Source organism: Mauremys reevesii, linkage group 2, assembly GCF_016161935.1.
Source record: "Mauremys reevesii isolate NIE-2019 linkage group 2, ASM1616193v1, whole genome shotgun sequence".
NCBI lineage: Eukaryota > Metazoa > Chordata > Testudines > Geoemydidae > Mauremys > Mauremys reevesii.
The window spans coordinates 133,594,965-133,621,571 of record NC_052624.1 but is presented as its reverse complement, the minus strand read 5'-3'; the positions used below and the strand labels follow the sequence as shown (position 1 = coordinate 133,621,571).

Below are 26,607 nucleotides of genomic sequence, written 5' to 3'. Positions count from 1 at the left end.
GTACAACAGGCTACATTAAAAACACTAGCAAAGTCAGTACAAACTAAAATTTCATAGAGACAGTACTTCTTTATACTGTTCTATATACCATACACTGAAATGTAAGTACAATATTTATATTCCAATTGATTTAGTTTATAATTATATGATAAAAATGAGAAAGTAAGCAATTTTTCAATAATAGTGTGCTGTGACACTTTTGTATTTTTATCTCTGATTTTGTAAGCAAGTAGTTTTAAGAGAGGTAAAACTTGGGGATATGAAAAACAAATCAGACTCCTAAAAGGGGTATAGTAGTCTGGAAAGACTGAAAGCCACTGATGGAGGATACCATGAAAAGTACAGTACAGGTACAGTAATACCCTGGAGGACACTGATTGGTATTTCTCCCCTTTCTTCACTTAAATCTTTCTGGATTTACAGTGAGCTGATTGCACACCTACTGTGAATGTACCAACAGCAATCAGATTAAATGCAAGTAGTTTAAAAGTCTTTGTTGCTATACTGCACCGTTTCAAATTCTTACTTAAAAGAAAAACATCCATGAAGTTGTATGTAAGCTATATATTTAATATGGGGCAAAACTGTACATTGTCTTAACCTCTCCATAAAATAATTCATGTTTTATCCTTCTCATATTCAGTGGTGTGACTCCATCCCTTGTGAACCCTCTTCAGTCTTCCATTTCAAACCATGTATTTGTCTGAAACCCACAATTCATTTCCCCCATAGCCAAAACCATCTCAGATGGCTGCTGACATCCACAAACATAATTCAACATGGCTTAGCTTTCAATTTCAACATAGCCAGACTGTGTGAAGAAGCAATTGCAGAAAGTTCTTCAACCTGCAGTGCAATGAGGGGACAACCCTTCCTTGTGCAATACTTGCACACACTGTACCGGTTTACCCCAAATGTTTAGCCGTAGTTGAAGTGTAGTTGGGGGAACCAAAATTGGCAAACAAGCAATCATAACTCAAAAATCTATTGAAGAAAGATCCTTATTCCTCCAATCCTTCTCTGAGTTCTATCCCATTCCAACTCCATTTCTCTTACCTCATTTATTTTCTGAACTTAAGTCTGTTGGTGTAATACCACTGATCTTTGTTCTCTCTCCATCCACACTTTCACTATAGGACTAACATCTCTCACATTCCTCACCCGAGTGGACCAGTACTACCTTAAAGTCTTGCTCTGCCTAAATGAATACTGATAATTTTCAAATCCCATCTCAAGATCCATCTCCTTTTCTCCACCACCACAACTGCACATACATTTGTACCTTTAATAGAGCCATTTTACCCTACTACCTGGGCCTCCCAATTATCCTATGCTCAATCAAGTGGCTTTAAACTAGTCCAGAGATTCAGTAGGCCATTGTCAAGGGGCCCAGTTTTGTGTTCTCACAACATATAATTCCCATTGCATTTTGGTATAGCCCAGAATACCAAATGTGCTTATACAGACTTATTGGCTGTGGAATTCTCAACACTTCTGTATGAAGAGCATGATACAAAAATAAACTATTGTGTTTACTCAAGAGCAGCAATGCATTTAAGTCTCCATTTGCAAATTAAACATGACATTAAGTTTGAAATATACAAATTGATAACAATCAAGCTTTATTTAGGTGCGAGACTTTTCCCTTTCTTAAAATTGAAAAATGAAGATGAGCGGTTACCAGCTATTTTAAACCTTCACCAGGGAGATCACTTATTTTTTGTTAAATCTGAAATACTGTATCCTCCCTGGCAGGGGCTCACCCTCATCTTCTCAGAATTGTTGCAGCACATGAAGGCCAAATTCCTAAAAGAACACTTACTTTTGACTTGTTGTTCAGGAGCTTTGATATGAGTCACCATCCCTGGCATGTTTACACTATTCCTGTGCAGGTATTTCAGGAAGACATCAGCATTCCTCCGAGCCAGAGTACAAGCCTACGAGAAGATTTGATAGCATTTGATATTGCTGTGTTTGATGGGGCATTAACAGACACATAGATACACACACACACACACTTCTTTTTCTGCTTACTATGTCCTATTCAATACAGAGCAGACAAACAGTTAAAAAGATCACTATTTTCAAAGCAAATAGCAGTTAATCTAGGACTGGCACTGAACACTAAATAGCATTACAAGCAATTTATACCTGAAGTTACTTAAAAGTGATCATCTTCTCCATACTTTTAAGTGCGGCTCAAGGTACACAGAATGGATTATTTTTATGTATTTGGCATTATTATGTAAACCAAGTGCACAACTTTCAGTAATCACCTGGATATTGTAAAAGACCCACCACTAGTTTAAATGGAAAAAATAATTGCTCTGCTGAAATTAAACCAAAAGTACTGAAAGAAGACATGCCCTTTAAAGGTCTTAAAAGCATTCAAACCAAAGGGCAACAAAACAGCCAGAATCTAGTTGCATTGCCAAGACCAAGCATAGCTGCCTTCCTAACCTGAACTTCTGACTATATACCAAATACTATATATAGGCCTTGTGTCTTTTGTTTGTAATGAAGCGGAACATCAAAATACTACTTTAAAAGGTTAGGTGAAGACAGCACAGAAATGACCAATGACAAAATCACTGAGACAGTAATTTATCAGATCATATTCTTGTAACAGCCCAAAAGTTCAGACATTTGCAACTGAGAGATCCATTTGACACTGCCCCTACAGTTATACTAAAATTCATGTTTTCAGTGGTGTTTTGCATCTCAGTATCGAACACTAAGGCCTGGTCTACACTAGGACTTTAATTCGAATTTAGCAGCGTTAATTCAAACTAACCGCTCAACCGTCCACACCAGGAAGCCATTTAATTCGAACTAGAGGGCTCTTTAGTTCGAATTTGGTACTCCACCCCGACAGGTGGAGTAACGCTAAATTCGACATGGCTAGCTCGAATTAGGCTTGGTGTGGATGCTAATCGAACTTAGTAGCTCCGGGAGCTATCCCACACTGCACCACTCTGTTGACGCTCTGGACAGCAGTCCGAGCTTGGATTCTCTGGCCAGCCACACAGGAAATGACCCGGGAAAATTTGAATTCATTTTCCTGTCTGGGCACTTTGAATCTGACGTCCTGGTTGGACATCGGGGCGAGCTCCGCAGCACCTGCAACGATGCAGAGCTCTCCAGCAGAGGAGTCCGGGCAATCCCAGAATAGAAAGAGGTCCCCAGCATGGACAGACCGGGAAGTCATGGATCTGATCGCTGTGTGGGGCGAGGAGTCTGTGCTCTCGGAGCTGCGCTCCAGCAAGCGGAATGCAAAGACCTTCGAGAAGGTCTCGAAAGCCATGAAAGACAAAGGATACAGCCGGGATGCGATGCAGTGCCGCGTGAAAGTCAAGGACCTAAGACAAGGGTATCAAAAAGTCAGAGCGGCAAACGGACGCTCCGGAGCACAGCCCCAGACATGCCGCTTCTACGAGGCACTGCATGCCATTCTAGGTGGGTCTGCCACCACTGCCCCACCAGTGACGGTGGACTCCGAGGACGGAATAGTGTACCGGGACAGTTCCTCCTCGATGTTCGCCGATGGGGAAGATGAGGAATGGTCTTTGGAGGACGGCGCAGGCGACAGCGAACCCACTCCTGCTTTCCCTGACAGCCAGGATCTCTTCATCACCCTCACAGAGATCCCCTACCAACCCTCCCCGCCCGTTAACCCGGACTCAGAATCAGGGGAAGGATCAGGCGGTAAGTGCTATAAACATGGAAACATTTATTTTTTAAAAAACAGGTATATAAAAAATAGAAATACTATATAAAAAATTTTAAATCTCAAACTATACAAAAAGTAGGTCCACACATATAGGAATAGAGCAATAATCCTCTTGGGACAGTTCAAAAAAGCTCTCAGAGAGCAGCTCGAAAAGCCTCCGCAGGAGGTTCCTGGGGAGAGGTGCCTTATTGGGTGCTCCGTGGAAGCACACTCTTCCATGCCAGGACATCCTAATGTACATAGGAACCATCGCCTCCACCAGCATTGCTGCATATGGTCCTGGTCTGTGCAGGGCTTCCCTTAGCATCCGCTCTCTCTGACTCTGAGTGACACGCCTCAGGGTAATGTCGTTCTGGAAGTGCTGCATCTAATTAGGGCAATTAGTGTACTGTTACTATTGTGAATGGTAGACTTTTACTTTGCATAAGAATGACCCTCGCTTAACAGCCACGTGTTGGGGGCCACAGAGGAAAAGCATACAGTGATCTTTCCCGTGCACTGCTGGAAAAGGCTCAGACTTTATGCTTTCCAGATTGCCTTTAGCGGAGGGCACAGCTATCCATTAACTGTTAAGCAGACTCTACTGTAAGGCTTACCAGGACTGGCTGCTAGACGGATTCAGCTGTCCCTCCCGCAGCGTCTCTCCTGTGCAAGACCGCAACCACTGAAAGCGTATTCCGAAATCTCGAACTTGGCCTGAGATCTCGTGAGACTAGGTGCCCTGTATGGTCTTGTTCACAGAAACTGACTAGACTGTGTTCACTGTTCGCAAACATGTATCTGTTCAAGGAAATCACTTACTTTTTCCCATCACACAGCTTCGGCTCTTTCCCGGACTGCCCTGTCATCCACCTCGCAGAGGCTGGCTAACATTAGGCGGCGAAAGAAAAAGACTAGGGACGAGATATTCGCGGAACTGATGGCCTGCTCCACAGCCGAGGCGGCAGAGCAGAGACAGTGGAGGGAGACCCTGTGTCAGCAGCATCGCACACACATCGAACGGGAGGATAGGTGGCGGCAGGAAGACCAGCAGGCGACTCAAACGCTGCTTGGTCTAATGAGGGAGCAAACGGACACGCTCCGGCGCCTTGTAGATGTTCTGCAGGACCGCAGGCAGGAGGAGAGAGCCCCACTGCACTGCACCTGCAACCGCCCTCCAACGCCAAGAAGTCCTGTCCCCCCCTCACCCAAAGTTACAAGAAGGAGGGGCGGTAGGGGCCGTGAGAACTGTCACTGCACCGCAGCAGAGCGCTAATGTACAAGACACCTCTCGCGCTCTAAATTTGTACAAGTTCTTCCCTTACAGGATCACCCAGTCCCAAATCCAAGTTTCAACCCCCCACTGTGTATAACATTATTAAAAGCGGTTTGCTGTTACTCTCTGTTTCCGTCACGTTTCTCGTGTCAGAAGACTGTGTGTGTCGGGATTTTTAATTGCAGTGCATAGCCCACATTACCAGGGTACAGACTTGGGGGCAGGGTCAACTGCAGGGCACACACAGACTGCAGTCACTAGGCACAAGGGTCAGTCTGTGTGGTGTATGCTGCCCCGGGTCATTCATTGATGTGTATGCTTGTCCAGGGTCCTGGCGCCTGCCATCCCCGAATGTAAAGGCAGGCTTCCCTTACCATGCACTTCGACCGTAGCCACGAGCCTCTCCGCTGCCCTGAGCCCCAAAAAGAGCCCTCATCCAGGGACAGATACTCACCCGTCCCCCACACCCCTCACCCCTTCCAACGCCCAAACCCACAGCCCACAGCCATCATGCAAACTCCTATCCAAAGACGGCACCCCTCGCCCCTTCCTGAAAACCCACCCATTCCTGCAAACCCACCCCTACATGCACAATCACTGTAAACCGTCCCCCACCCCACAGACCTATGTAGGAGCAGGAGGCTGTCCGTCCTGTATTGGACAAGCGGTCTGTACATCAGTGCACACCGAACCCAGCACAGTATGCTTCCATGTTTCAACCCAGGAACAGAAATGCAAAGTCAACGAAAGATTTATTATTAATTACTGTTACATTTCATTAGTTTTAAAACGTGCTTTGGAAGTGGGGGAAACTTGGAGAACCGGGTTTGTGAGCTCAGATCTAACTCAACACATACAGACACAGGCCCATGATCAGGCTCTCTTAAAATCAAGTGGACAGTCACAGGTTACCCTGCTCTGCGAGGAAACTAGCTTTCAAAGCCTCCCTGATGCATATCGCTTCCCGCTGGGATATTCTCTCAGCACGGGTGTCTGGCTGATCGTAAACAGCAGCCAGGCGATTTGCCTCAACCTCCCATCTGGCCAAAAAGATCTCGCCCTTGCTCTCACACAGATTGTGGAGCACACAGCAAGCAGCAATCACTACGGGGATATTCTTTTCGCTGATGTCCGAGCAAGTGAGTAAGCTCCGCCATCTCCCCTTGAGACGTCCGAAAGCACACTCCACGACCATTCTGCACTTGCTCAGCCGGTAGTTGAAGAGTTCCTTGTCACTGTCCAAGGCGCCTGTATAGGGCTTCATGAGCCAGGGCATTAGCGGGTAGGCCGGGTCCCCGAGGATCACTGTAGGCATCTGCACATCCCCAACCGTTATTTTGTGGTCCGGGAAGAAAGTACCTGCCTGGAGGCGTTTGAAGAGACCAGCGTTCCTGAACACACGCGCGTCATGAACCTTGCCCGCCCACCCGACGAAGATGTTGGTAAAACGTCCCCTATGGTCCACCACAGCTTGCAGCACCATTGAAAAGTAGCCCTTTCGGTTAATGTACTCGCTGGCCTGGTGGGCTGGTGCCAGGATAGGGATGTGAGTCCCATCTATAGCCCCACCGCAGTTTGGGAATCCCATCGCGGCGAAGCCATCTATGACGACCTGGACGTTTCCGAGAGTCACTACCTTTGAGAGCAGTTGCTCAACGATTGCGTGGGCTACTTGAATCACAGCAACCCCCACGGTAGATTTGCCCACGCCAAAGTGGTTTGCTACTGACCGGTAGCTGTCTGGCGTGGCAAGTTTCCAAAGGGCTATGGCCACTCGCTTCTGCACACTCAGGGCTGCTCGCATCCGTGTGTCCTGGCGATTCAGGGCAGGGGACAGCAAGTCACACAGTTCAAGGAAAGTGCCCTTACGCATCCTGAAGTTACGCAGCCACTCTGTTTCATCCCAGACCTGCAGCACTATGCGGTCCCACCAGTCCGTGCTTGTTTCCCGGGCCCAGAATCGCCGTTCCACACCATGAACTTGACCCATTGCCACCATGATCTCCACGGCGCGGCATACCCTGCTTTCTGAGAGGTTTGCGCCACTCTCCTCACCATGCTGCCGGAGCCTCCTCGCCCGATTTCTCAGCATCTGACTGTGGAAGAGGTGGACGATAAGGTGCGAGGAGTTGACAACGGCCATAAGTGCAGCAATGATCGCAGCGGGCTCCATGCTCGCAGTGCTGTGGCGTCCGCGCTGTAACCGACCAGAGAAGGGCGCGATCAGATTTCCCGCCGGCGCTTTCAGGGAGGGAGGGCGTGATTGACGGTTCAATGACGACAGTATCCCAAAACCGCCCTCGACACATTTTTTCCCCCAGCAGGCATTGCGAGCTCTACCCAGCATTCCAATGGGCAGCGGGGACTGCGGGAACTGTCGGATAGCTTCCCACAGTGCACCGCTTCGAAAGTCGACGCCGGCCCCGTTAATGTGGACTCAGAAGTTCGAATTAGTGTATTTAGTGTGGATACACAAATTCGACTTCATAAGGTCGAATCCACAAATTCGACTTAAGTAGATTCGAAATAGTCTTGTAGTGTAGACAAGGCCTAAGAGGCTTTCAAAGGTTTCAGTGAGGCGTATTGTTACGTCTTTCCAGAAATTTTAGAAGTAGTCTGTATGAATAGCAGTCCACTATTACTGTTGATTATTTATACTGAGAGTCTATCTTTAATCCATCCAGGAATAATGAACATATGTATCCCAGCAATCTTCAGCGCTTGTTTAGCCAATTTCCCTATCCTTTAATCTAAAAGACTGGGTCAGCCAAGCAGGTTAAATACAAGCCACTGACCTCCAAAACTGCTTCTTGATTCTTCTAGTTGCTGTCTCAGCTCAGTCCCAACTGTGGATCAGTAGCAACTGGGTTCAGTGCTACAGACTTATCAGATTTATTTATGACCAGATGGGGGTAGAGAATGAAAGTGATAAAAGCTAGTATTAAAAGATCCTTTATTCTGACTTGTCAATGGACACTACTCTAACATCACACCACAGGATGGACATTCTGTATATTTACTGACCACACAGTATTTTCCATGCAGTCACATGTCCCACAGGTAGAGGCTATCACAATTATTTGAAAAGTGCCACTGACATATTACCATTGCTAAGTCACCTTGCTTATCAGCAAAAATTGAATACCAGTTGCCCAATACTTCTGCTTCATCTTTTCTTCAGATTGCTGTTGTGTTGAATTTCTTGTACTATATTTTAAGATTTTCTAATTTCTCTGGAAAACAGCAGCCTTCACACCCCCCTCCCCCAGTCTCCCTCTCCTGATAGTGTCTCCTCACTCTCCTTCCGCTACCCTTTCCCCTTCCAAACTGGCTCTCCTCTTCCTAAATGATTGTTTATTTACTATTTGGTTACAATTCTACTCTTAAAATAATAAAGGTAGTGGTTCAGATTTTGTAACAGTAATACTCAAAGACATGGTGGCACTATAGCGTTTTGGAGCTTTACTGTAGTGTAGAATATTATTTTGTTTTTAAGAGCCATTATAAAATACTACAGAAAAAGGAGCACAGAATCAGGTTTCCCCACTGTAGCTCTAGCACTGCTGGAAGCTGCTTTGAGTCACTGGGAGCCACTGTACTGAGCGGCTGTTGCTTCTTTTAAAAAAGTCTCTTTCAAGTGTTCTGGGAAGTGGTGGCTGCTGAAAAGAGTGAGTCCCAATTGCACATCTATCACAGTGGGATGCCCGATTCTCTATGCTATCTGCTGAAGTTGAACTGGAAAGCTATTTATATAAACTGGCAATGTTCTAATAACCACGAGAAACAGTCATATGCCATTTCCTGTGTAATCACCGTTCAGGAGCTCACAAAGCCATACACATGTCACTGGGTTTTTCTTAGGTTTTACGGCTCTATTCGAGATATGTGAAGCAGAGGATGTAACTGCATGCCTCCCTACATGTAACCAACAATATCTTTACCTTCAGGAATGCTTCTTTTTGTTCAAGGTGCTTGCTTATCATAGGGGTCACGTGGTCTGTTTCAGAGTTGGGACCCAGTTTGTCTGCTCCCCCACACCAGTCTTCTTCCCGCTTATATTCCTGCTCCAGACTCTCCAGCACACTGCACACCTACCAGCCAAAAGGAGACAAATATCTCTAATATTTCAGTTGAACAACACTGTGAAGTAGTTTGAGCCTGGAGACTTGAAACCAAGAACCCTAGACATCTAATCTCAGCTTTGACATAGATGCTGACTGTGTCTTTAATTTATCTGTTTTCCATCCCTTCTCTCTAAAATAGGGAAACTGCCATCACCTTCTGCCCAGGATGTGATATGGATTAAAACTCATGAAACACTTTGAAGATGAAAAGAAAGATATGGGTGATAACATACTAGTTATTTATGATGATAGGATTTTAATCAAGCTATGATCAGAAGTGCTTTCTTACATGAGAGGACATCTGCACACATGAGATTTTCCCTGGGTGAGGCCCTTTCCAGAAACTGAAAATCCAAATTAATCAATTACCTAATCCTGATTTGAAACACCGGGGAAAGAAAAAAAGGTCAAGAACAGCAGATGAGGATTTAAGATGTAGCTGATTTACCACTAAAGACAAAATCTAATACCAGAGGAACATTTTAGAGGAAATCCTATATGAATGTTATTAATAACATGAATAATTTGTAACTAAGCATTTTACAAACACACTCTTATCAATTATGTGTGGTTTTTGCTTTCTGCTCAATATAGAAAATAAAACTTCACTGACTGTACTGCAATTTGGTTACAGTCAGTTTCATTTTTCTAGACCTCACTTAATATAATACTGTCAGCATTTCCAAGACAGCATGGGAAGTTCTAAATAAAAAATTTTAAATACCAACATTTCTGCTAATACCATTTTTATAAACTTGAGCTCTAAGCTAATTAACTCTGCTACTTGAGCCAAAGGTAATTTTATAATAAAATACCACAAATCACTTTATTATTCTGCAAGACATAGGTCTTCAAGAGTTCCTATACCTGCTCTGATGTTTTATAGAAGGCAACAGAAGCATTCACAAGTTTGAGACGGTCCTCCATCTTGAGCATCAGCTGCTGCCAATGAGAAGCAACTTTCTCAGCGCAGTCCCTGATCATATCCATATCATAATGATTAGCCTGCAGCATCGCCTCTGCTTTCTGCTGTACCTGCAGTGCACTTTGATGTGTTTTCTGATAAGAAGTTGAAATAAAATATTTAATTGCATAACATTTAAATGCATTTGCTTTAAATCCATGTTTCATTTTCTTATTTGCAATGATATTTTCTACACACGTATATCAGACAAAGGAAATAAAGGGTTAGCAGTAGGTTGCAGCATAACTTTTTCTAGACAAACAAATATGAAGTAAATGCAACAGAGATTTATCATCAATTGACAGTGACTATCAGTCTACAAGTGCAGCAACTGCGCAGCAACAGATTATGCAAGCCATACAATGATCGCCAAGTTACAGTACATAACCTGATTATAATTATGGCTTCCAGGTTTGTTTTCTCTTTGGATATGGAGGGGAAAGGTGGATAAAATGCAATGTTCTGGGTCCAGAAACCCCAGGGGAGAACTGGGACTGAACCTCAAAGAATAAGCAATTGAATCAACTGATTGGACACAATACTACTGTACTATAAAATAATATTGAATACTGTCTCTGATGAAAGCTGGTGACACACTGGTGATTACTATCATTGTGAAATGTATGTACTAACAATATATGAGGAATTAGGAATATTCACTGATATTATGCTTTAAAGTCTGTGACCAAACAAAGGGAGAAACGGGTTTTCTCCCAGACAGGTGGGAAGGCAGCCTTCCACATATCTCCACTGTAAATTGAGCATTGTGGAATCCAAACAACAGACGCTCCTTTTACATACGAATCAAGAGGGAGATGGGAAGAACAGCACAAGCCTAAACACCAGGGTGCATCCTGAGTCTGGGGACAAAAGACTGAGTTTTGGAAATATGTAAGGGGATGCAAAAAGCCTTTTCATTTTCATGTCTGTCTCCAAGGGGACGATCGGGTACAGTACCCTTTGAGCCTATGAAAGTTGATGTATGTAAGGAAATTGCTCAGGCAATGATTGTAACTGGCAAGAATTAACTTTTAGTCACAAGAAAGAGCATTTTATTTGTTTTATTTGTAACCTTTCCTCTCTCTCTTTCACTCTTACTTGTAATCCCTTAATTCTTCTTTCACTAGGTTCCTTGATAATAAACATATTCTTGTTTTATTAGAAAAGCATCTCAAGTGTGGGTCTTCAGCCAACTACCAGGCTCTTGTCTGTTGTCTCTTTGGAGGCAGCAAACTTGATAACTTCTCTGAGGGTTCAATGAGAGGGACTGGATGCTGCAGGGGCATCTTGGCTCTGGAAGGGCTGTTGGAGTCACCCTGCAAGGGCTGCAGCCAGGTTGAGGTCACTTTGCAGTGAGCTGGCTGCTGGTTTCAGGGCTCTGAGGCAAAGCTACACAGCACAAAGGTTACAGGACAGGCAGTGACACAACCTCTTATTGGTCTGGGTGAAACCCAAAGCATCACAGCTTGATTATTGGCTATCAGAATTATTCTCTTAATACAAACTTTCTTGCAGTCCATTTCACACTTATGTGGAGTGAAAATGGATAGAACAAGTATCCAGGGGGATGTGAAATGAGCCGACTAATTGCTTATTTGTTAATGATAATACTGAACATTTTGTCCCCCAGCGAAAACATACACCTGTTTGTAATCTGGAAGCCCTATGTATAAGAAGTTTGATTATATGCAAGTGTACTATGGTCCAGAAAATATTCAAATTAAAATTCATCGTCATTTATCCCTACATGGATAAATACCCATAGCTCAGGAGCGTTATACTCAATACCAAATCTTTCAAGAGTGAGGGGACACACACTGCAAACGGAGATGGGAAACAGAAAACTCCACAAAAAGGCAGCAAAACAGAAGGCATTTACTGTAAAATGGAGTTCTTCTGAAAACAAACAAGCTAATCAATCACTGGAGACAAGATTTTAGTATTCAGCAAAAGTAAAATACTGAACAAAACTTTACACACTATCCCCCAAAATAGTGCATTCAGATTTGTGCCAAAATAGTGCATTAAAATCTGTCTTCAATTTTTTGTCCAATTTTATACTGAAAGGATTGACAGGATTAACACTAACATACTAATAATGAAAGTTCAGTTAGGAAGGCCTCGTAAAGATCACAATAACATATTAACAAAACCTACTCATTTACACATACAATACTCTGAAGTTATGAGACCATGTTAGGAAAACTTTTATCTTATTTGTAATGATGCAATTTGGGTACATTCCCCATTTGTAACCAATTTATCATCTATTATATTAGCTTAGTCTTAAAACCTAAAAACCCACAGCATCCTATTCTAAACCACTGTTTGCAATAGTCTTTTGTTTGATTACATCTGTCTCAGCCATTTTGTAAATACACAATTTAAATATTTATATAAAGTGAACTGCCCTTGACATATTAAAAGCACTGCACTGACACAGAGCAGAATCACGACTGTCAGAATCCCTGCTTCCCAAAACTCCCTTTCCCAGGAACTGTCCTCACCTCCCTCCGTCTATTCACCCCAAACGAACACACTCATGTTACTAACCTTTTTGTTGTTGCCCAAGTGGTGAGAGATCTATCTAGAAGGTACATATGGACTTAATCTATTCCTCATGTTGCTTTATAAAAGAGGTGGGCAAACTATGGCCCATGGGCCACATCTGGCCCGCTGGATCCTCCTGCCCGGCCCTTGAGCTCCTGTTCCGAGAGGCTCGCCCCCAGCCCCTCCCCCGCAGCCTCAGTGCCCCGTGCTGCCAGCATAATGCTCTGGGTGGCTGGGCAGCACAGCTGCAGAGCCTGGCCTGACCTGGTGCTCTGTGCTGTGCGGTGGTGTGGCTGGTTCCAGCCAGCGTGGCTGTAGTGCCGACAGCCACCGGTGCTCCAGGCAGCACAGTAAGGGGGCAGGGAGCAGGCGGGGGGGTGGATAGAGAGCAGGGGAGTTCGGGGTAGTGGTCGGGGGTGTAGATAGGTGTCGGAGAGGTCAGAGGGTGGGGAACATTGGTGTTGAATGGGTGCAGGGATCCTGGGGGGCAGTCAGGAAGGAGGGGGGGTTGGATGGGGCAGTCAGGGATAGGAGTTCGGAGTGGTCAAGGAGAAGGGGTGGTTGGATGGGGCAGGGCTCCCGGGGAGGGGGGGCAGTCAGGAATGAGAGGAGGGGTTGGAATGGGGCAGCGGGGGGCAGTCAGGGAGGGGGGTTCCAGGGGCGGTCAGGGAGCGGGGGGTAGATGGGGCAGGTGTCTGAGAGGTAGATGGGGCAGGGGTCTGGGGAGGGATGGGACAAAAAGGGGGCGGGGGCCGGGCCACACCTGGCTGTTTGGGGAGGCACAGCCTCTCCTAACCGGTCCTCCAGACAATTTCCAAAACCCGATGCGTCCCTCAGGCCAAAAAGTTTGCCTGCCCCTGCTTTATAATGTTTGCCATGAACTATATCATAAGAGCCCATCTTATTGGAGAATGGCATGAATACCACACTTTTTATACCTCTATAGCATGCTGGAACTGCTCATGTTCCCTTTGCAGCTGTTCTGCCTCCTGCAGGGAGCTAGCCGTGATAAGCCCCGCATTTAACATAGACTCCCCATTTCGGATCCAGCCCAGCACCTGAAACAGAACACAAGACAGCACAATTTAGAAGTCCTCCTCTGATCAGCAAGAAAGGCTCCATTTCTATTATTACACAAAAGTAAGTTATTTGCAGTTAACACTACTTAAGGAAACAAGACTTGTTCCACAACATAATGCCCTTGCCAGTGCCTGGAAAATAACACTAGGTGAAATTACAGATCTGATTTATAACAGCTAACACATTAATTTAACTGTCTAGCTGTCATGTTTCAGATCAAGAATTTGAACTGTGAGCATAAGGCTTAGTAACTGTACATTTATGACTATATGCACATACAAATGCTAAGATAATGACCACTGGGTTTTTTTGTTTTTAATTCTTGGTTGTCAATAAACTCGGATTTGAGCTACCCTTAAGTCATCCATTAAGCCTTTTACTGGGGAATGAAGCAGTAAGTAGAACATATTGAGGCAATCTAAAGGACTAATGTTAATGCATGTTTTGGGCTTGTCTCTGCCGTCTGACTTGAATGCTCATGGGTGAGTAGTTCTGCGCTCCCATCAAGTGTGAACCCCACTGTCTGGCACTCACAAGAATAGAATCCCATTTGGTTCCCAGCGCAATGCAAATGTGGTAGCACCCATACACATCAGTAGCGGGTTTAAAACACAACGTCAAGTAACTGGTTAGGGTGTTGCATAACCACAGTAACTCAGAGTTGGATCTTCCCCCTCCAGCAGGGGGAACAGCGCCAAGCCTAGTTCTCCCTCTGACAACTCAGGAAGTTACAAACAGCAAGACCTCTCTTGACACATGCATGCCTACAAACTTATGTTCTGTTTATATTATATGTCATTTCCTCCTCCCACGCTGTCAAAAATGTCACCATATTTATATGACTAGCTGTCAATACCTAGTTCTACAGTTAAGCACTTAAAGATGGAGTTGTCATGATACGTTGAAAGCATGTGAGGGATGGGAAACCAGAAAGGAAGTTAAAAAAATTAAACATTCTATATAGTCTCAAAGTGAAAAGGGTTAATGTAGAAAAACAAGGAAATGCAGAGTTAAGGTAACTCAAACAACTACAACTCTGTTCTCATGCTCCCACCAACCTGCCTACCCTACTGTAAGGTATCTGCACTCAGAACAAGTTTCACAGACCCAGTAACTGACCTTTAGTGTTGCACTTTTTGCCGGTTTGGCCAGGAATATTTTAAATCAAGGTATTTTGAGGGTTCACTTACTGATTTTAACAAGTCCGCAGCTGTGGGGTATATGTAGCAAGAAGTATTATCCTAATAGGAAGAGTATATGGGGCTTATGATATCTGCAGCCACAGAGAATCTAATTAATGTATATTTGAGAAGTTAAAATGGTGGTGAATTCCCCAACATTTGTCATAAATCAACTCACCAGGAAGACTGGAGTGAGAATTGTATAAGTCTCGAAGACAGAAAGTTAGTACTGATGTATTGTCAAGTTAAGTGCCATGGAGGATGAATCTATTCATGTAGATGGGGCAACTGTTAGCATGCAGAGCATAATACAGCAAAGAAATTGTGTTGGTCATACTGTCAAAGTTTAACTGCATATGGGCATCATCTCCTCTCAGCTATTATGAACAGTTCTCAACATCACAGTTTCTAAACAAGGAGGATGATAATTTAGATCCACAAAGCTTCTTCCAGGTGCATTTCATATTAGATTGTTTCTCCTTTCCCCAGTTCAAGGAAACTGCTAGCTTGTTCTCTCCCTCATTAATATTTCTCATCTTCTATGACAGGAAGGCATATGATGGTCTCATAAGGTGCAGTGGAGCAGAGCTAAGGTGCAATTCCACTCCTTGTCATTTTATAAATTTGACCTGGATAACTAACTAGCTAACTACAAGCTATTGGTTTATGCTACTTTAATGGACATTAAAAAATGTAGTTATTTTTTAGAAAGTCTTAAGAATTCATCGGGTAAACTTTGGTGTTTGTTCTTGGTTTCTCGAGCTAGAATGTATTTCAGTCTATAGTTGTGAAGCATTACTATGGTATAATGTCAACACAGGAGCTTTTGAATGGCTCAGGACTGAGCTGGGGCCTCCCTGCAGGAGCCCACTTCTATGATTGGGACATATGTTAAACCCCATAAGCTCTGGTGGCCCCACTACAGATATCAGGAAGTCAATGGATATAACAAACACCATCAGAACACAGATTTTCAATTTTTTTTAAAATCTCAGTTAAAATTTAACATCAACTTTCTGACAATAGCGTGAAGACACCAGTGCTGACACTGAGAAACTAGCAAGTTTTGTAAAGGTTAAATTGAGTTTCATGAGGCAAAAACTATTAGATTACTTATGGAAAAAGCACACCACCCTTATTTTTCAAGCCAATGTCTGATGTGTGTTGCATCCAGTTTACCTTTCACTTCCCCCCAAAAATTCTCTTCTAGCCAGACACCAGACATCTCTGGAGTTCAAGTCAAGCTCTACTAGTCCCTACATCTGAAGCAATCTCTCTTCTTGCACACCAAGCATCCCGAGTCCCCTCCAAGTCCTACCTCAAAACCCTTCCTGTATACAACTCTCCGCTGCTATCTACTCTTGCCCTACCCGATTCTATTAGGCATCTTAATTTAGCAAGCAAATCTTTTATGTGATGTATTAAAGCCTCTGTTCCTCTTTTAGCCCTTCTCCTACTTCCTCATTTTCCATTATCTTTCTAGCTTGTGGTTTTATTATTTTTGGTTTTTCTGGAAATAAAAAGCTGCACCAGTGATAGAGGTACAGTAATTAAGGCACCAGCAGCCATGGATGTTTTTATCACCATGTCCATTTGTTGTGCTCAGAGCAGGGATGGACAACTCCGATCAAAATATAGGTAGCCGCAAGAGCCTCATCTTCACAAGGCTCCCACCATTGTTGCTGTCACTGGTGCAGTTGAGGGACAACTGTGGCAACTAAACCCAGCACAGGCACAGCTTGTTTGTTTCCATTAGATGGTAAACAGCTTGAGCTATAGACCCCTTTTTCTTTGCAGGGCACCATGCCACACTACTGCAATACAGAAATGAATCATGAAAAAAAGTCAGGAGTAGCAGCAGTTTTCACGGGGGGGGGGAGGGGGGGGAGGGGGGGGGAGACGACTGTCAAAATCATGACTAAACTGAAAAGCTGGTTACAATCTTAGCTCTGGAGAGAGCCAGCCTCTCCATACCGTAATGGATGCTTATGCCCAGTTCAACAGTAAATTGGGCAGGAAATCACAGTAATTTAACCCTGGAAACCATGTGTTCAGGGCTTCCGGCAACAAAATACAAACAAAACAGTCTGAAAAGGAGATTTACTATGTCATGTTACTCTCAGATAGTGCACGGGCTGTGACCTGCTGAGCTACAAAGCATTTTCCAGTTCAGAGGAAACAGCAAGTGGTCCTGCTTCCTGGCTTAACACTCCTCCTCCCCGCCAAAAAAAACCCTCATGTATTTGTATTAACATAATAAAAGTCAGAAGAAATAAAAGTTACTAGTCCCAAAACACTTCAAAGGGTGTTAGGAGAATTCTAAGGAGACTACACAAATACAAAGTATCAGATCACGTTTTTAGATTCAGACACTTTTCAGTCTCAAGTTGAGAGAAGCATTTTTAGATTATATGGATAAGGAGTGATAAGCTTACAAATTAAGTGTTTAACATATACATGCACCCTCTCAGTTGTGTGTTTAAATAAGTATTTATATTAAGCACAGTTTATGAACTTATTTGAAAATTCAAACACCTTTGAAAAATATGACAGGTCAGGAATGACAGTATTAGAGTTAATATAAAACTCTAGACAAATAGAGATGGGTTCTTAATTGTTGATATTAAGGTATCATCTCGAGACAAGCATAATAGGGCCCTGATTTCTGTTATGACCTATACTAACCATAAGAGAGAGACTTGCCTTGAAGAACTTGCAATCTAAATATTCTTTATAGGTTGCACACTTTCATGTGAACATTCATAAATCTGAAGGGACCAAAAAAAAAAAACAACAAAAAAAACAAACCCAGAAAGATGCTCTGTAAACAACCTATCTCCTGGGTGGGACTATTACTGTTTTGTGACTAGGCAGTATGAACAATACTATCTTGGCAAGCGTTTTTTATTTACAACACTAGAAATGTGCTCTAGTTCTAAAGGGCCAGATCCAACTGCCTTTTAAGTCAGCTGAAAGATTCCCACAAACTTACTTCAAGAAGAAGAGGGGTTCACTCTCAGCAATTAACATCTTTATAAGAGGCTTATGCTAAATGTTTTCAGTACTTTGGTTTTACAGTCAACTGCGATGCCCACTTTAGTTAGGATTACTAATCACTCAGAAAAAAAAGAGTCTCACAGGGTTTACAGAATAAATCCTGAAAACACATCTTTAAGCATGACACTGACATTTGTCAGCAGTATAGCTCTGTCAACTGCTGTAGGACATGTGATCAGCAATACATGTCAATGCAATTTTCAACTGCTCCTCCTCTCTCGCTCCCTGTTCCCCCAGCTCTCATATACAAATACAGGTGACAGGACAGTGTACGTTGTAGTAAGAATTACGTATGTGATTAACCGTAAATGTAGTGTGCATCCTATATTCTAAAATGAGATTGTTTCAACCTTACTGGAAAGGGAGGGGTAGGGCAACTGATACCACCATTCTAGTCCATCGGCATTTCATAAAGAAAAGATCCTGTCTCAGCTGGTAAGAGAATCTCTGCAATCAAGAGTATATTGTGCAGGTTGGACATTATAACCAACTGGCACTTTCCTTTCATCCTCACAAGACAGCATGTAATAAACAACAGAAGGCTGTCTATGCTAAATCATTGTAAAATCTCTTCCACCTCATTCCTCTTACATTAAAATAGTAGTTTGCACTCTGTAATCATTCTAACAAGCACAGCCTAGAGTGTATCAGTCTGCACACTGGCCAACTATAAACATTTAGATACTTCAAGTTACATTAAAATAGGTGGTCACATACTTCCCAGCTTCTGCAGGCTGAGCTCCTTGCACACCAGGGGCTCCTTGCACTCCTTCATTCCCTTTCACAAGTTCCCGGCGGGGGGCCCTCCCATCCTCCCCCTCTACTTCAGGGTTCCCTATAACCCACCTCAACCCCTTCCCTCATTCCAGGGGCTCTTTATGCTCCCCGCTCTCTCCTATTCCATATGCCAGGGGCTCTCTGCGCTGACCCCCCCCCCATTCCCAGGTTCCCCAGTCTTCCTTCACCCAGGTCCCCCCATTGCCTTCCTGTCTGGGAGTAAGTCATCCAGGGTACCAACATTTTAAACTCTATTTGGACAATGGGTAGAGCTCAGATGGGGACTGTCATTAAGCTGGAAGGTGCTAATAGGAGATAGAAGATGTTAATGGCCGTCATCAACCAGTTCTTAGATCTATGGACAATTAGAGCTGACTGAAGCTGCTGGCTCTGTTCACCAGGTGCAAGGGCTTTGTGTGCCCCTTTTCCCCCTTCTGGCTTTCCTAATTTCACCAAAATTAATAGAGTTCTGGCCACCAATACCTAAAACCATCTCTGAAATTTTGGATGTGTCTACACGCAGCATTCCAAAGTTATCGCATTACAGAAAAACAGAGAGATGCCATCAAGTTGAGTGAAAGGCCTCACTTCGCTCAGCCAATACGATGTGCCCTGCTGTTATGCATTATCCCTCCTTACTGGTAGGTGCTGCAAGCAAGGCACCTGAGCTAGTCTCACTGCAGAGCTCAGGGAAGATTTCAAAGGATTTTTTACTGTCTGTTACAGGGAAGACACAAAAATGAACTGAACAGTCTAACTGCTCTTTAGACAGCATTGTCCCATAGCAAACAGTAATTGTTAACAACGCATCCCACGAAGCAGGTATTCACCCACGAAAGCTCATGCTCCAATACGTCTGTTAGTCTATAAGGTGCACAGGACTCTCTGCTGCTTTAACAATTAAACTGGTATTATCTGCTTTGAGAGTCGAGTGTGCTAGATGCTTAACTCTCAGGCCAAAAACCTGCAAAAATAAAAAGTTAAAACACTTTTTTCTTACAACATAGCTATCTTATTTTGCATACACATGTCTATATATGGAACATATACACACACCTACTCACAATGCACAGAACATATTTAGCTCATACCTGTTTGACTTCAGCCTGCAGGTGGCGGAGCTGTACACACTGTTCTAAGTGTTTCCGATGCTGTTCCGCTGCTGAGTCCAGCTCCTGTTGTTTCTCATGAAGAAATTCCAGCAGATCCTGAACACGAGTTGCCATATCTACATCTCTGTCGCAAAGCAACTCCACACCTGTGGAGACCCATTAATTTGAAACATATCTGGATCTAATTTCCAGGGGAGTTACATATTATAGTTATTATATACCAACCATTTTCATTTTAGTAAAATATACATAAATCTCGAAGAATTTCCAGATGTTTTACAATGAGCAAGTGAATGCTCAACATTATCTTGGGAGAAATCCTTAAAGTCTATAATGATATCTTGTGAAGGGTTAAATGCAGCAGGATATTGCAAAGAAAATCAAGTGAAAAGGATTAAGAAACTAAAATATGAATTGCTTTTACTTGTAAAGTCAATGCATAATTTACAGACATGACTGATCTCAAAATAAATTCCCTGTACTATTAATTCTATTCCTCTTTCTATTTACTTTCACATCCTACAGAGTTCCTTCCACCCCCACTTTAAACCTGAGCATTTTAATTGTTAGTAGGATCTATTTTATTAGTGATCAGCATGCTTCATCTAGTTAATTTAAATGCTATGGAATTATTTTCAAGAAGCAAAATACATGTCCACTCCCTTCTTGATTGTGATTAATGGGGAACGATGCCACTTTCAGACGCCCTGTTAGTATCAGTTTGGATAATCCCTGTAAAGATATTAACCGGAATAAGATGGGACAGATCCATCTTACCAGAGGCCTGCACTTCATTGACATACTGCAGCAGATCTTGTCCTTGGTGTATGACATCAAAGGTCAGGTTATTCATGGTCAGGGCTTTGTCTGCATGGTGCTGGAGTCTCTGCTCTGCTATTGTAAGATCTTCAGTGTCGAAGTCATTCATCTGCTGAGAGAGCTCATCATTCCACGATTCAAGGTCTGAAATTATCTGATAGAAAGAAAGGAGAGGATTTTATTGGGATTAATAACTACAACTTGTTCCATTTGTACTAGAGAATCAGATGATCAGGAATTCAAAAACAAGTTAAAAGAACTATGCTTTCCTCCCCCATCTGTTCTTTCCCCAGCTAACGACTTCATATTATCCATTCAGCAGAACATCTAAGCTACAGACTAACATAACTATTACTGACTTGTACAAACACTGGGCTGTCTGAGCAAGTTTTGGAAGTTATTAGTTTTGTGATGTAGGCAGGCAAGAAAATTCTGCTAATTTGGGAGGTAAGGAATTCCTCCTTGAGGTTTGCGCTGGCTCTGTAGGCCAAAAGCAGAGTGTGCATGTGTGTGCGCGTGCACATGTACTTTTACTATCAATTTACAAGCATACCACTTTGTAGGTAGCAGAATTATCGTGTTTGTACCATGGGTAAAAGAAAAACTTTGGCATAACACCTCAGGTAGAAAATCTATTTGCTTACGCTAAGAGTGGTAAGAAACAACAGTCATATAGCAGCACAGTGTGCCAGTTTAGCCTTCAGCTACGCCACTCAGATGCATTAATAAAACGAACCAATAACGCCACACCTTTGTGAGCAGGAACTGTCGGTTTTCTTGAGCGTGTTGCATTACCAGCTAACTGCTTAACAAAACTCTTGTAGTAGTATATTGAGAATTTTATGAAGAAACGCTCAAGTGCAGTAATTATATAACCTATCCAATCAATCTTACATTCTGAAATCTTGCTTTTAAGTGTACCCAAACTTAGTTTACTTAGATTTACATGTCTCTTCACACAGCTCCAACGTCAGTTACATGGTATTTTAGCAAACCATCTTTTAGTACTTCAAATCAAATGCAAAGTCGTTTTTTTTTCTTCCCAAGCGAGTATTTTTCCATGTGTCGATTTGAAAATTAGTAGCACTCTTGTAGCTGATACCATCAGGGGGATGTTTACATGACAAGCACTAGAACAGCACATCTGCAGTACTGCAGCTATGCCGCTGTAGCATAGACCCTTACTACAGTGATAGAAGGTTTTTTCCGTCAGTGTAGTAAGCCCATTCCTTCAAGAGAAGCAGCTAGTTCGACAGAATTCTTCCACTGACAAAGCGCTATCTATACCACCTGTAGACGCTGTAGGTTGGCTTAACTAGGTCGATTTAAGTTTTGGGTGTAGACCAAGCCTAAAGCATAAACAACTATCAGAAACTGCAAACAGTTAATTAAGAAAACAAAGGCAATTTATACAAAGTTAGCACAGTAACCCAACAGAATATCTGCAAGCCTCACTGTTGATCAGACCGGATTACTTTCTTGTGATAAGATAGAAAAAGATAAAACAGCCAGAGGACTCAAACAAACCTGTTTCATACAGAGAAACCTCAAACACCAAATGATCTGGGGCCTATTATCTATGTTTTACTACAAAACCTTTCTGGACTCCCCTATGTTTCACTGAAAATTGGCACTGGCATGAGAAAAGAATCATCATACAAACCAATTTGTTGGGAAAAGCCTATTCCTAGGGCATTGTGATTTGGGAAGCAAGACAGATGGGCACCAACAGCAGTGAGGAAAGAGAGGCAGAAAACATTGAAAACCAGATAGCCCTGCTAAGAGGTGCTCATGTAAGCTGGGTAGTAAGAATGCAGGTCTTGGGGCTGCTGCCTAACTGGCTATGGGAAAAACTGGCACTATTATAGGGGGTTGTAACATGGTGAGGGGCTCTGACACTGATCTGCCAAGGGGTTACTCAGGATTGAAAAGTTACAAGAACACAGGAAAGCTGCACAGAAATCTTGACACACTATTGGTACCTATTGGGTTTATCTGGCCATGTGGGAAAAAAAGCTGATCAGAAAGGATCACAGCTTAAGCAATGGGTAGAAGGGTTATGTGCTTGGATGCATTTTTTCCTCTGGTTACTTTGCTTACTAGACATCATGCAAATTAGCCACTTAAACACACAGTATTTTAAAGCTGTAATGTAGGCATGTTTTGAGGTATGCCATATTGGATCCCTTAGGGAACGTCCACTCTCAGGAGGGCATGCAGACACTGCACACAGAGCTAGCACAGGTATAAATGGCAGCACAGACAGTGAGCCAGGGCTTTGGTGAGTCCAGTTTCTGGAACAAATTACTAAACCATCAGTTTGTAAGTACTTTCACGATAACAGGGTTGAATAGCCAACATAAATTTGTCAAGAACAAGTGATGCCAAACGAACCTAATTTCCTTCTTTGATAGGGTTACTGGCCTGCTGGTTAGGGAAAAAGCAGTAGATGTGATCAAATTTGATTTTAGGGTGGCTTTTGACACAGTCCCACATGGCATTCTTATAAACAAACTGGAGAAATGCAGTCTAGATTAAATTACTACAAGGTGGATGCACAACTAGTTGAACAACCATATTCAAAAGAGTAGTTATCAATGGTTCGCTGTCCAACTGGGAGGGTGTATCTAGTGGCATCCTGCAGGGATCCGACGTGTCTGGTACTATTAAACATTTTCATTAATGACAAGGATAATGGAGTTGATGGTATACTTGTAATATTTGCACATGACATGACGATGGGAGGGGTTGTTAACACTTCAGAGGTCTAGATTAGAATTCAAAAGGACCTTGAAAAATTGGGAGAACCTGTCTGAATTCAACAAGATGAAATCCAGTGAAGATAAGTGCAAAGTACTTAACTTAGAAAGGAAAAATCAAATGCACAAATACAAACTAGGGAATACGTGGGTAGGCGGTAGTACTGCTGACAAGGATCTGGGGGTTATAGTGGATCACAAAATGAATATAAGTGAACAATGTGATGCAATTGGGAAAAAGGCAATTATTTTAGGGTGTATTAACTGGATTGTTGTATAAGACAAGGGATGTAAATTGTTCGCTCTCCTTGGCACTGGTGAAGCCTCAGCTAGAATACTGTGTCCAATGCTGGGCACCACAGTTTAGTAAAGACGTGAGCAAACTGGAGACAGTTCAGATGAGACTGAACAAACAACAATGATAAAAGGTTTACAAAACCTGACGTATGTGGAAAGATTAAAAAAACTGGGCATGTTTAGTCTTGAGAAAAGACGACTGGGGGCGTGTCTGATAATAGTCTTTAAATATGTTAAGGGCTGTTATAAAAAGAGGATAGTGATCAATTGTTCTCCATGTCCACTGAAGGTTGGACAAGTAGTTTGGACTTAATCTGCAGCAAGGGAGATTAAGTTAGATATTAGGAGAAACTTTCTAACTATAAGGATAGTTAAGATCTGGAATGAACGTCCAAGGGAGACTGGGGAATCCCCATCGGACAAACACCTGTCAGGAATGGTCTAAGTGCAGGAGGCCGGTCTTGATAACATCTTGAGGTCTCTTCCAGCCCTACTTTTCTATGATTCTATAACAGTACCCATGGATTTAAATATTGGAGAATTGTGCTATTGCTTGAGAAATCAAGTAGTTTATTTTCACTATCAAAGCTAAGTAAAACAGTAAACACCACAAATGGTTAACAAAGCTGAATGCCAAGGTAGTGACAGTCAAGTCTGAGCATTACTTTCTGTTTAAAAGCAGACTACTCTAAGCACTTTAAAATCCTCATGCTACCTCTGATTGGCTTGAAATTTGTTGTGCTCATGGCGGATGCTGGGTAATATCAGTGGTTCAAATATGGGATCATTTGAGCAAAGACTTCCAAGATACAGCCTCCCCTTACCGCAGCATTTTACAAAGTCATCTATGGGCTTGTCTACACTGGCACTTTACAGTGCTGCAACTTTCTTGCTCAGGGGTATGAAAAAACACCCCTGAGCGCTGCAAGTTTCAGCACTGTAAAGTGCCAGTGTAGACAGTGCACCTGCGCTGGTAGCTATTCCCCTGTGGAGGTGGGTTTTTTTAGAGCGACTACACAAGCCACGTTGAAGCGCTGCCGCGGCAGCGCTTTAATGTTGCCAGTGAAGACACGCCCTAGTGTTTCAGCATGATTTTGCAGACACCTAAGACTTAACCTATGGCTCTGATCCTTCCCAGCTAGATCTCAGTCAATCAGCACTGCTCTCAATTAGTGCACAGCTCCCACTCCTCTGCTGGGGAAGCAATATTGAAGTAGTTATTAACTTTAGAGTCAGGAACTTCCAATCAGCTTGTGCTAACTTGGCACAAAGATTCAAGCATATATGTTTAGCAAGACCAGGACTTTGTTAACAACAAAAAGGCTTCCAGGCCATCTGTTGTCACAGCAACTGGGTGGCTCAAGGTGACAAGTTACGTTTACTGAACCTGAGCAACTCCCATGCATTGTGAGGTCAAGCCCCACCCTTGGCAGCTCTCAAGAGAGTGCGTGTTGTGCATATTTCTGGTTCTCTGCCTGCATCCAGCAAAGGCTCTTTTGGGGAGTTTTGCCCTGACACCAAAATTTCTGCTTTAACGTGCTCTAAAATCTAAATGCAAAGTCTGATTTTACTTAAGAATTGCTGTCAAGAATTAAACCAAGTGAAGATGAAAGACCCTAGACAATCAGGGTCTTCAGCTGTTTCCTAAGCAACAGAAGTGAGTATGATCAAAGAAGAGCAAGTTACTGGCCAGTTTGATCAAGGATTTCCTTTCAACAGCCCCTGCCCCTTACATGAGCTGATCCTAACATTTTCAGACTCTTATATACTTTTGTGGGGCAGAAGCAGGAAGATGAGGCGGGGGGGCTGGAGCAGCGAGGGGGTGGGCTGGGTAGTGGAGAGTGTGTTCTCTGTCCCTTTGCCAAACTTCCCCTGTAGGACGGAGCTTTGGCACAGCTACTGAAAAGTGAGAACAGCCACCTCTGTTAAGGTAAGGGAGCCTTCAAACACTGTCTGCCCCACACTCTTCCCTTCCCACCTCTGCGCTGCTCCTCCGGCCCTGGATGAGCCCATTCACAGCCCCATCTCTCAGGGACACAGCTGGGTGCCAAGAATGAGCCAGGGTTTGGGGACTCTGAGCCAGTCTCCTTGCCCACACCCACGTGCGAGATGGGATCTGGGGATTCCTGTCCCTCTGGAAGGTTCTGAGCACCTCTCACTGACCCCCCATATGTGAATGAGCATGCGGGGGGCTCTGCCCCTCTGGACACTTCTAAGCTTCACTCCCTGCCCTGCAGCACGAGCCGGAATCTGGGGGGGGCATGACCCTCTGAGAAGGTCAGAGCCCCAATCTTTGCTGCTTTTGTGAGCTAACATCTGGAGGTCCCTGACCCTCTGGATGGGGAACTGAGAGGAGGCACAAAGCATGGAAACTGAGGAGCTGAGCTTGGCCCACAAGAGCAGCAATCCTTGAAGGGGGAGAGGGGGAGCCTGATAATAGTGAAGAACAGGCACTTAGATGAATGCTGCAGTGCTGTATTCTGATTCAGAATACAGTCTGAATCGGAGCTATTGATTCAGAATGTATTCATATCCGTAGAGCGCCCTCGTTTTGCTGAGAACTTCTCACTGACATTAATGGGATACTTCTACATGTCTCCTATGCTGTAAATGGATGTGCAGAGCCCTATCCCTTACACTTGGCCTGGGGGGAGCACTCTCCTGCCCCTTCCTGCCTCCAGCAGGTACAGGCAGCTCACAGCCCCATCCCCTTCAACTTTGCAGGGGGCACGGAGTGGCAAGGATGAGGGTGGAGCTGATGTGAGAGAGTGGGGCTCAAAACAACAGGTACGTGGGGGTAGGGGGGTTCGAGCAGTGGGTGTGATGGAGGAAATGCTGGAGTAACTGGAGCAGTGGAAGGCAAGTCTGAGCACAGGGGAAGGAACATGTGGGTCAGACAGTG

General features: G+C 43.6%; 1 protein-coding gene across 12 annotated transcripts in view; it reads right to left on the bottom strand.

The window, feature by feature from the left end:
* The window catches only part of TRIO (trio Rho guanine nucleotide exchange factor), a 437,405-nt gene that overhangs the window by 163,640 nt on the left and 247,158 nt on the right, over positions 1 to 26,607 (bottom strand). For all 12 annotated transcript variants that reach the window (XM_039521976.1, XM_039521977.1, XM_039521978.1 and 9 more), the window contains 6 exons: positions 20,608 to 20,803; positions 19,810 to 19,976; positions 13,562 to 13,681; positions 9,977 to 10,168; positions 8,927 to 9,076; positions 1,823 to 1,937 (listed from right to left, as the gene is read on the bottom strand). In XM_039521976.1, the coding sequence (XP_039377910.1) occupies positions 1,823 to 1,937; positions 8,927 to 9,076; positions 9,977 to 10,168; positions 13,562 to 13,681; positions 19,810 to 19,976; positions 20,608 to 20,803 (940 nt within the window). The remainder of the gene's footprint in view (positions 1 to 1,822; positions 1,938 to 8,926; positions 9,077 to 9,976; positions 10,169 to 13,561; positions 13,682 to 19,809; positions 19,977 to 20,607; positions 20,804 to 26,607) is intronic.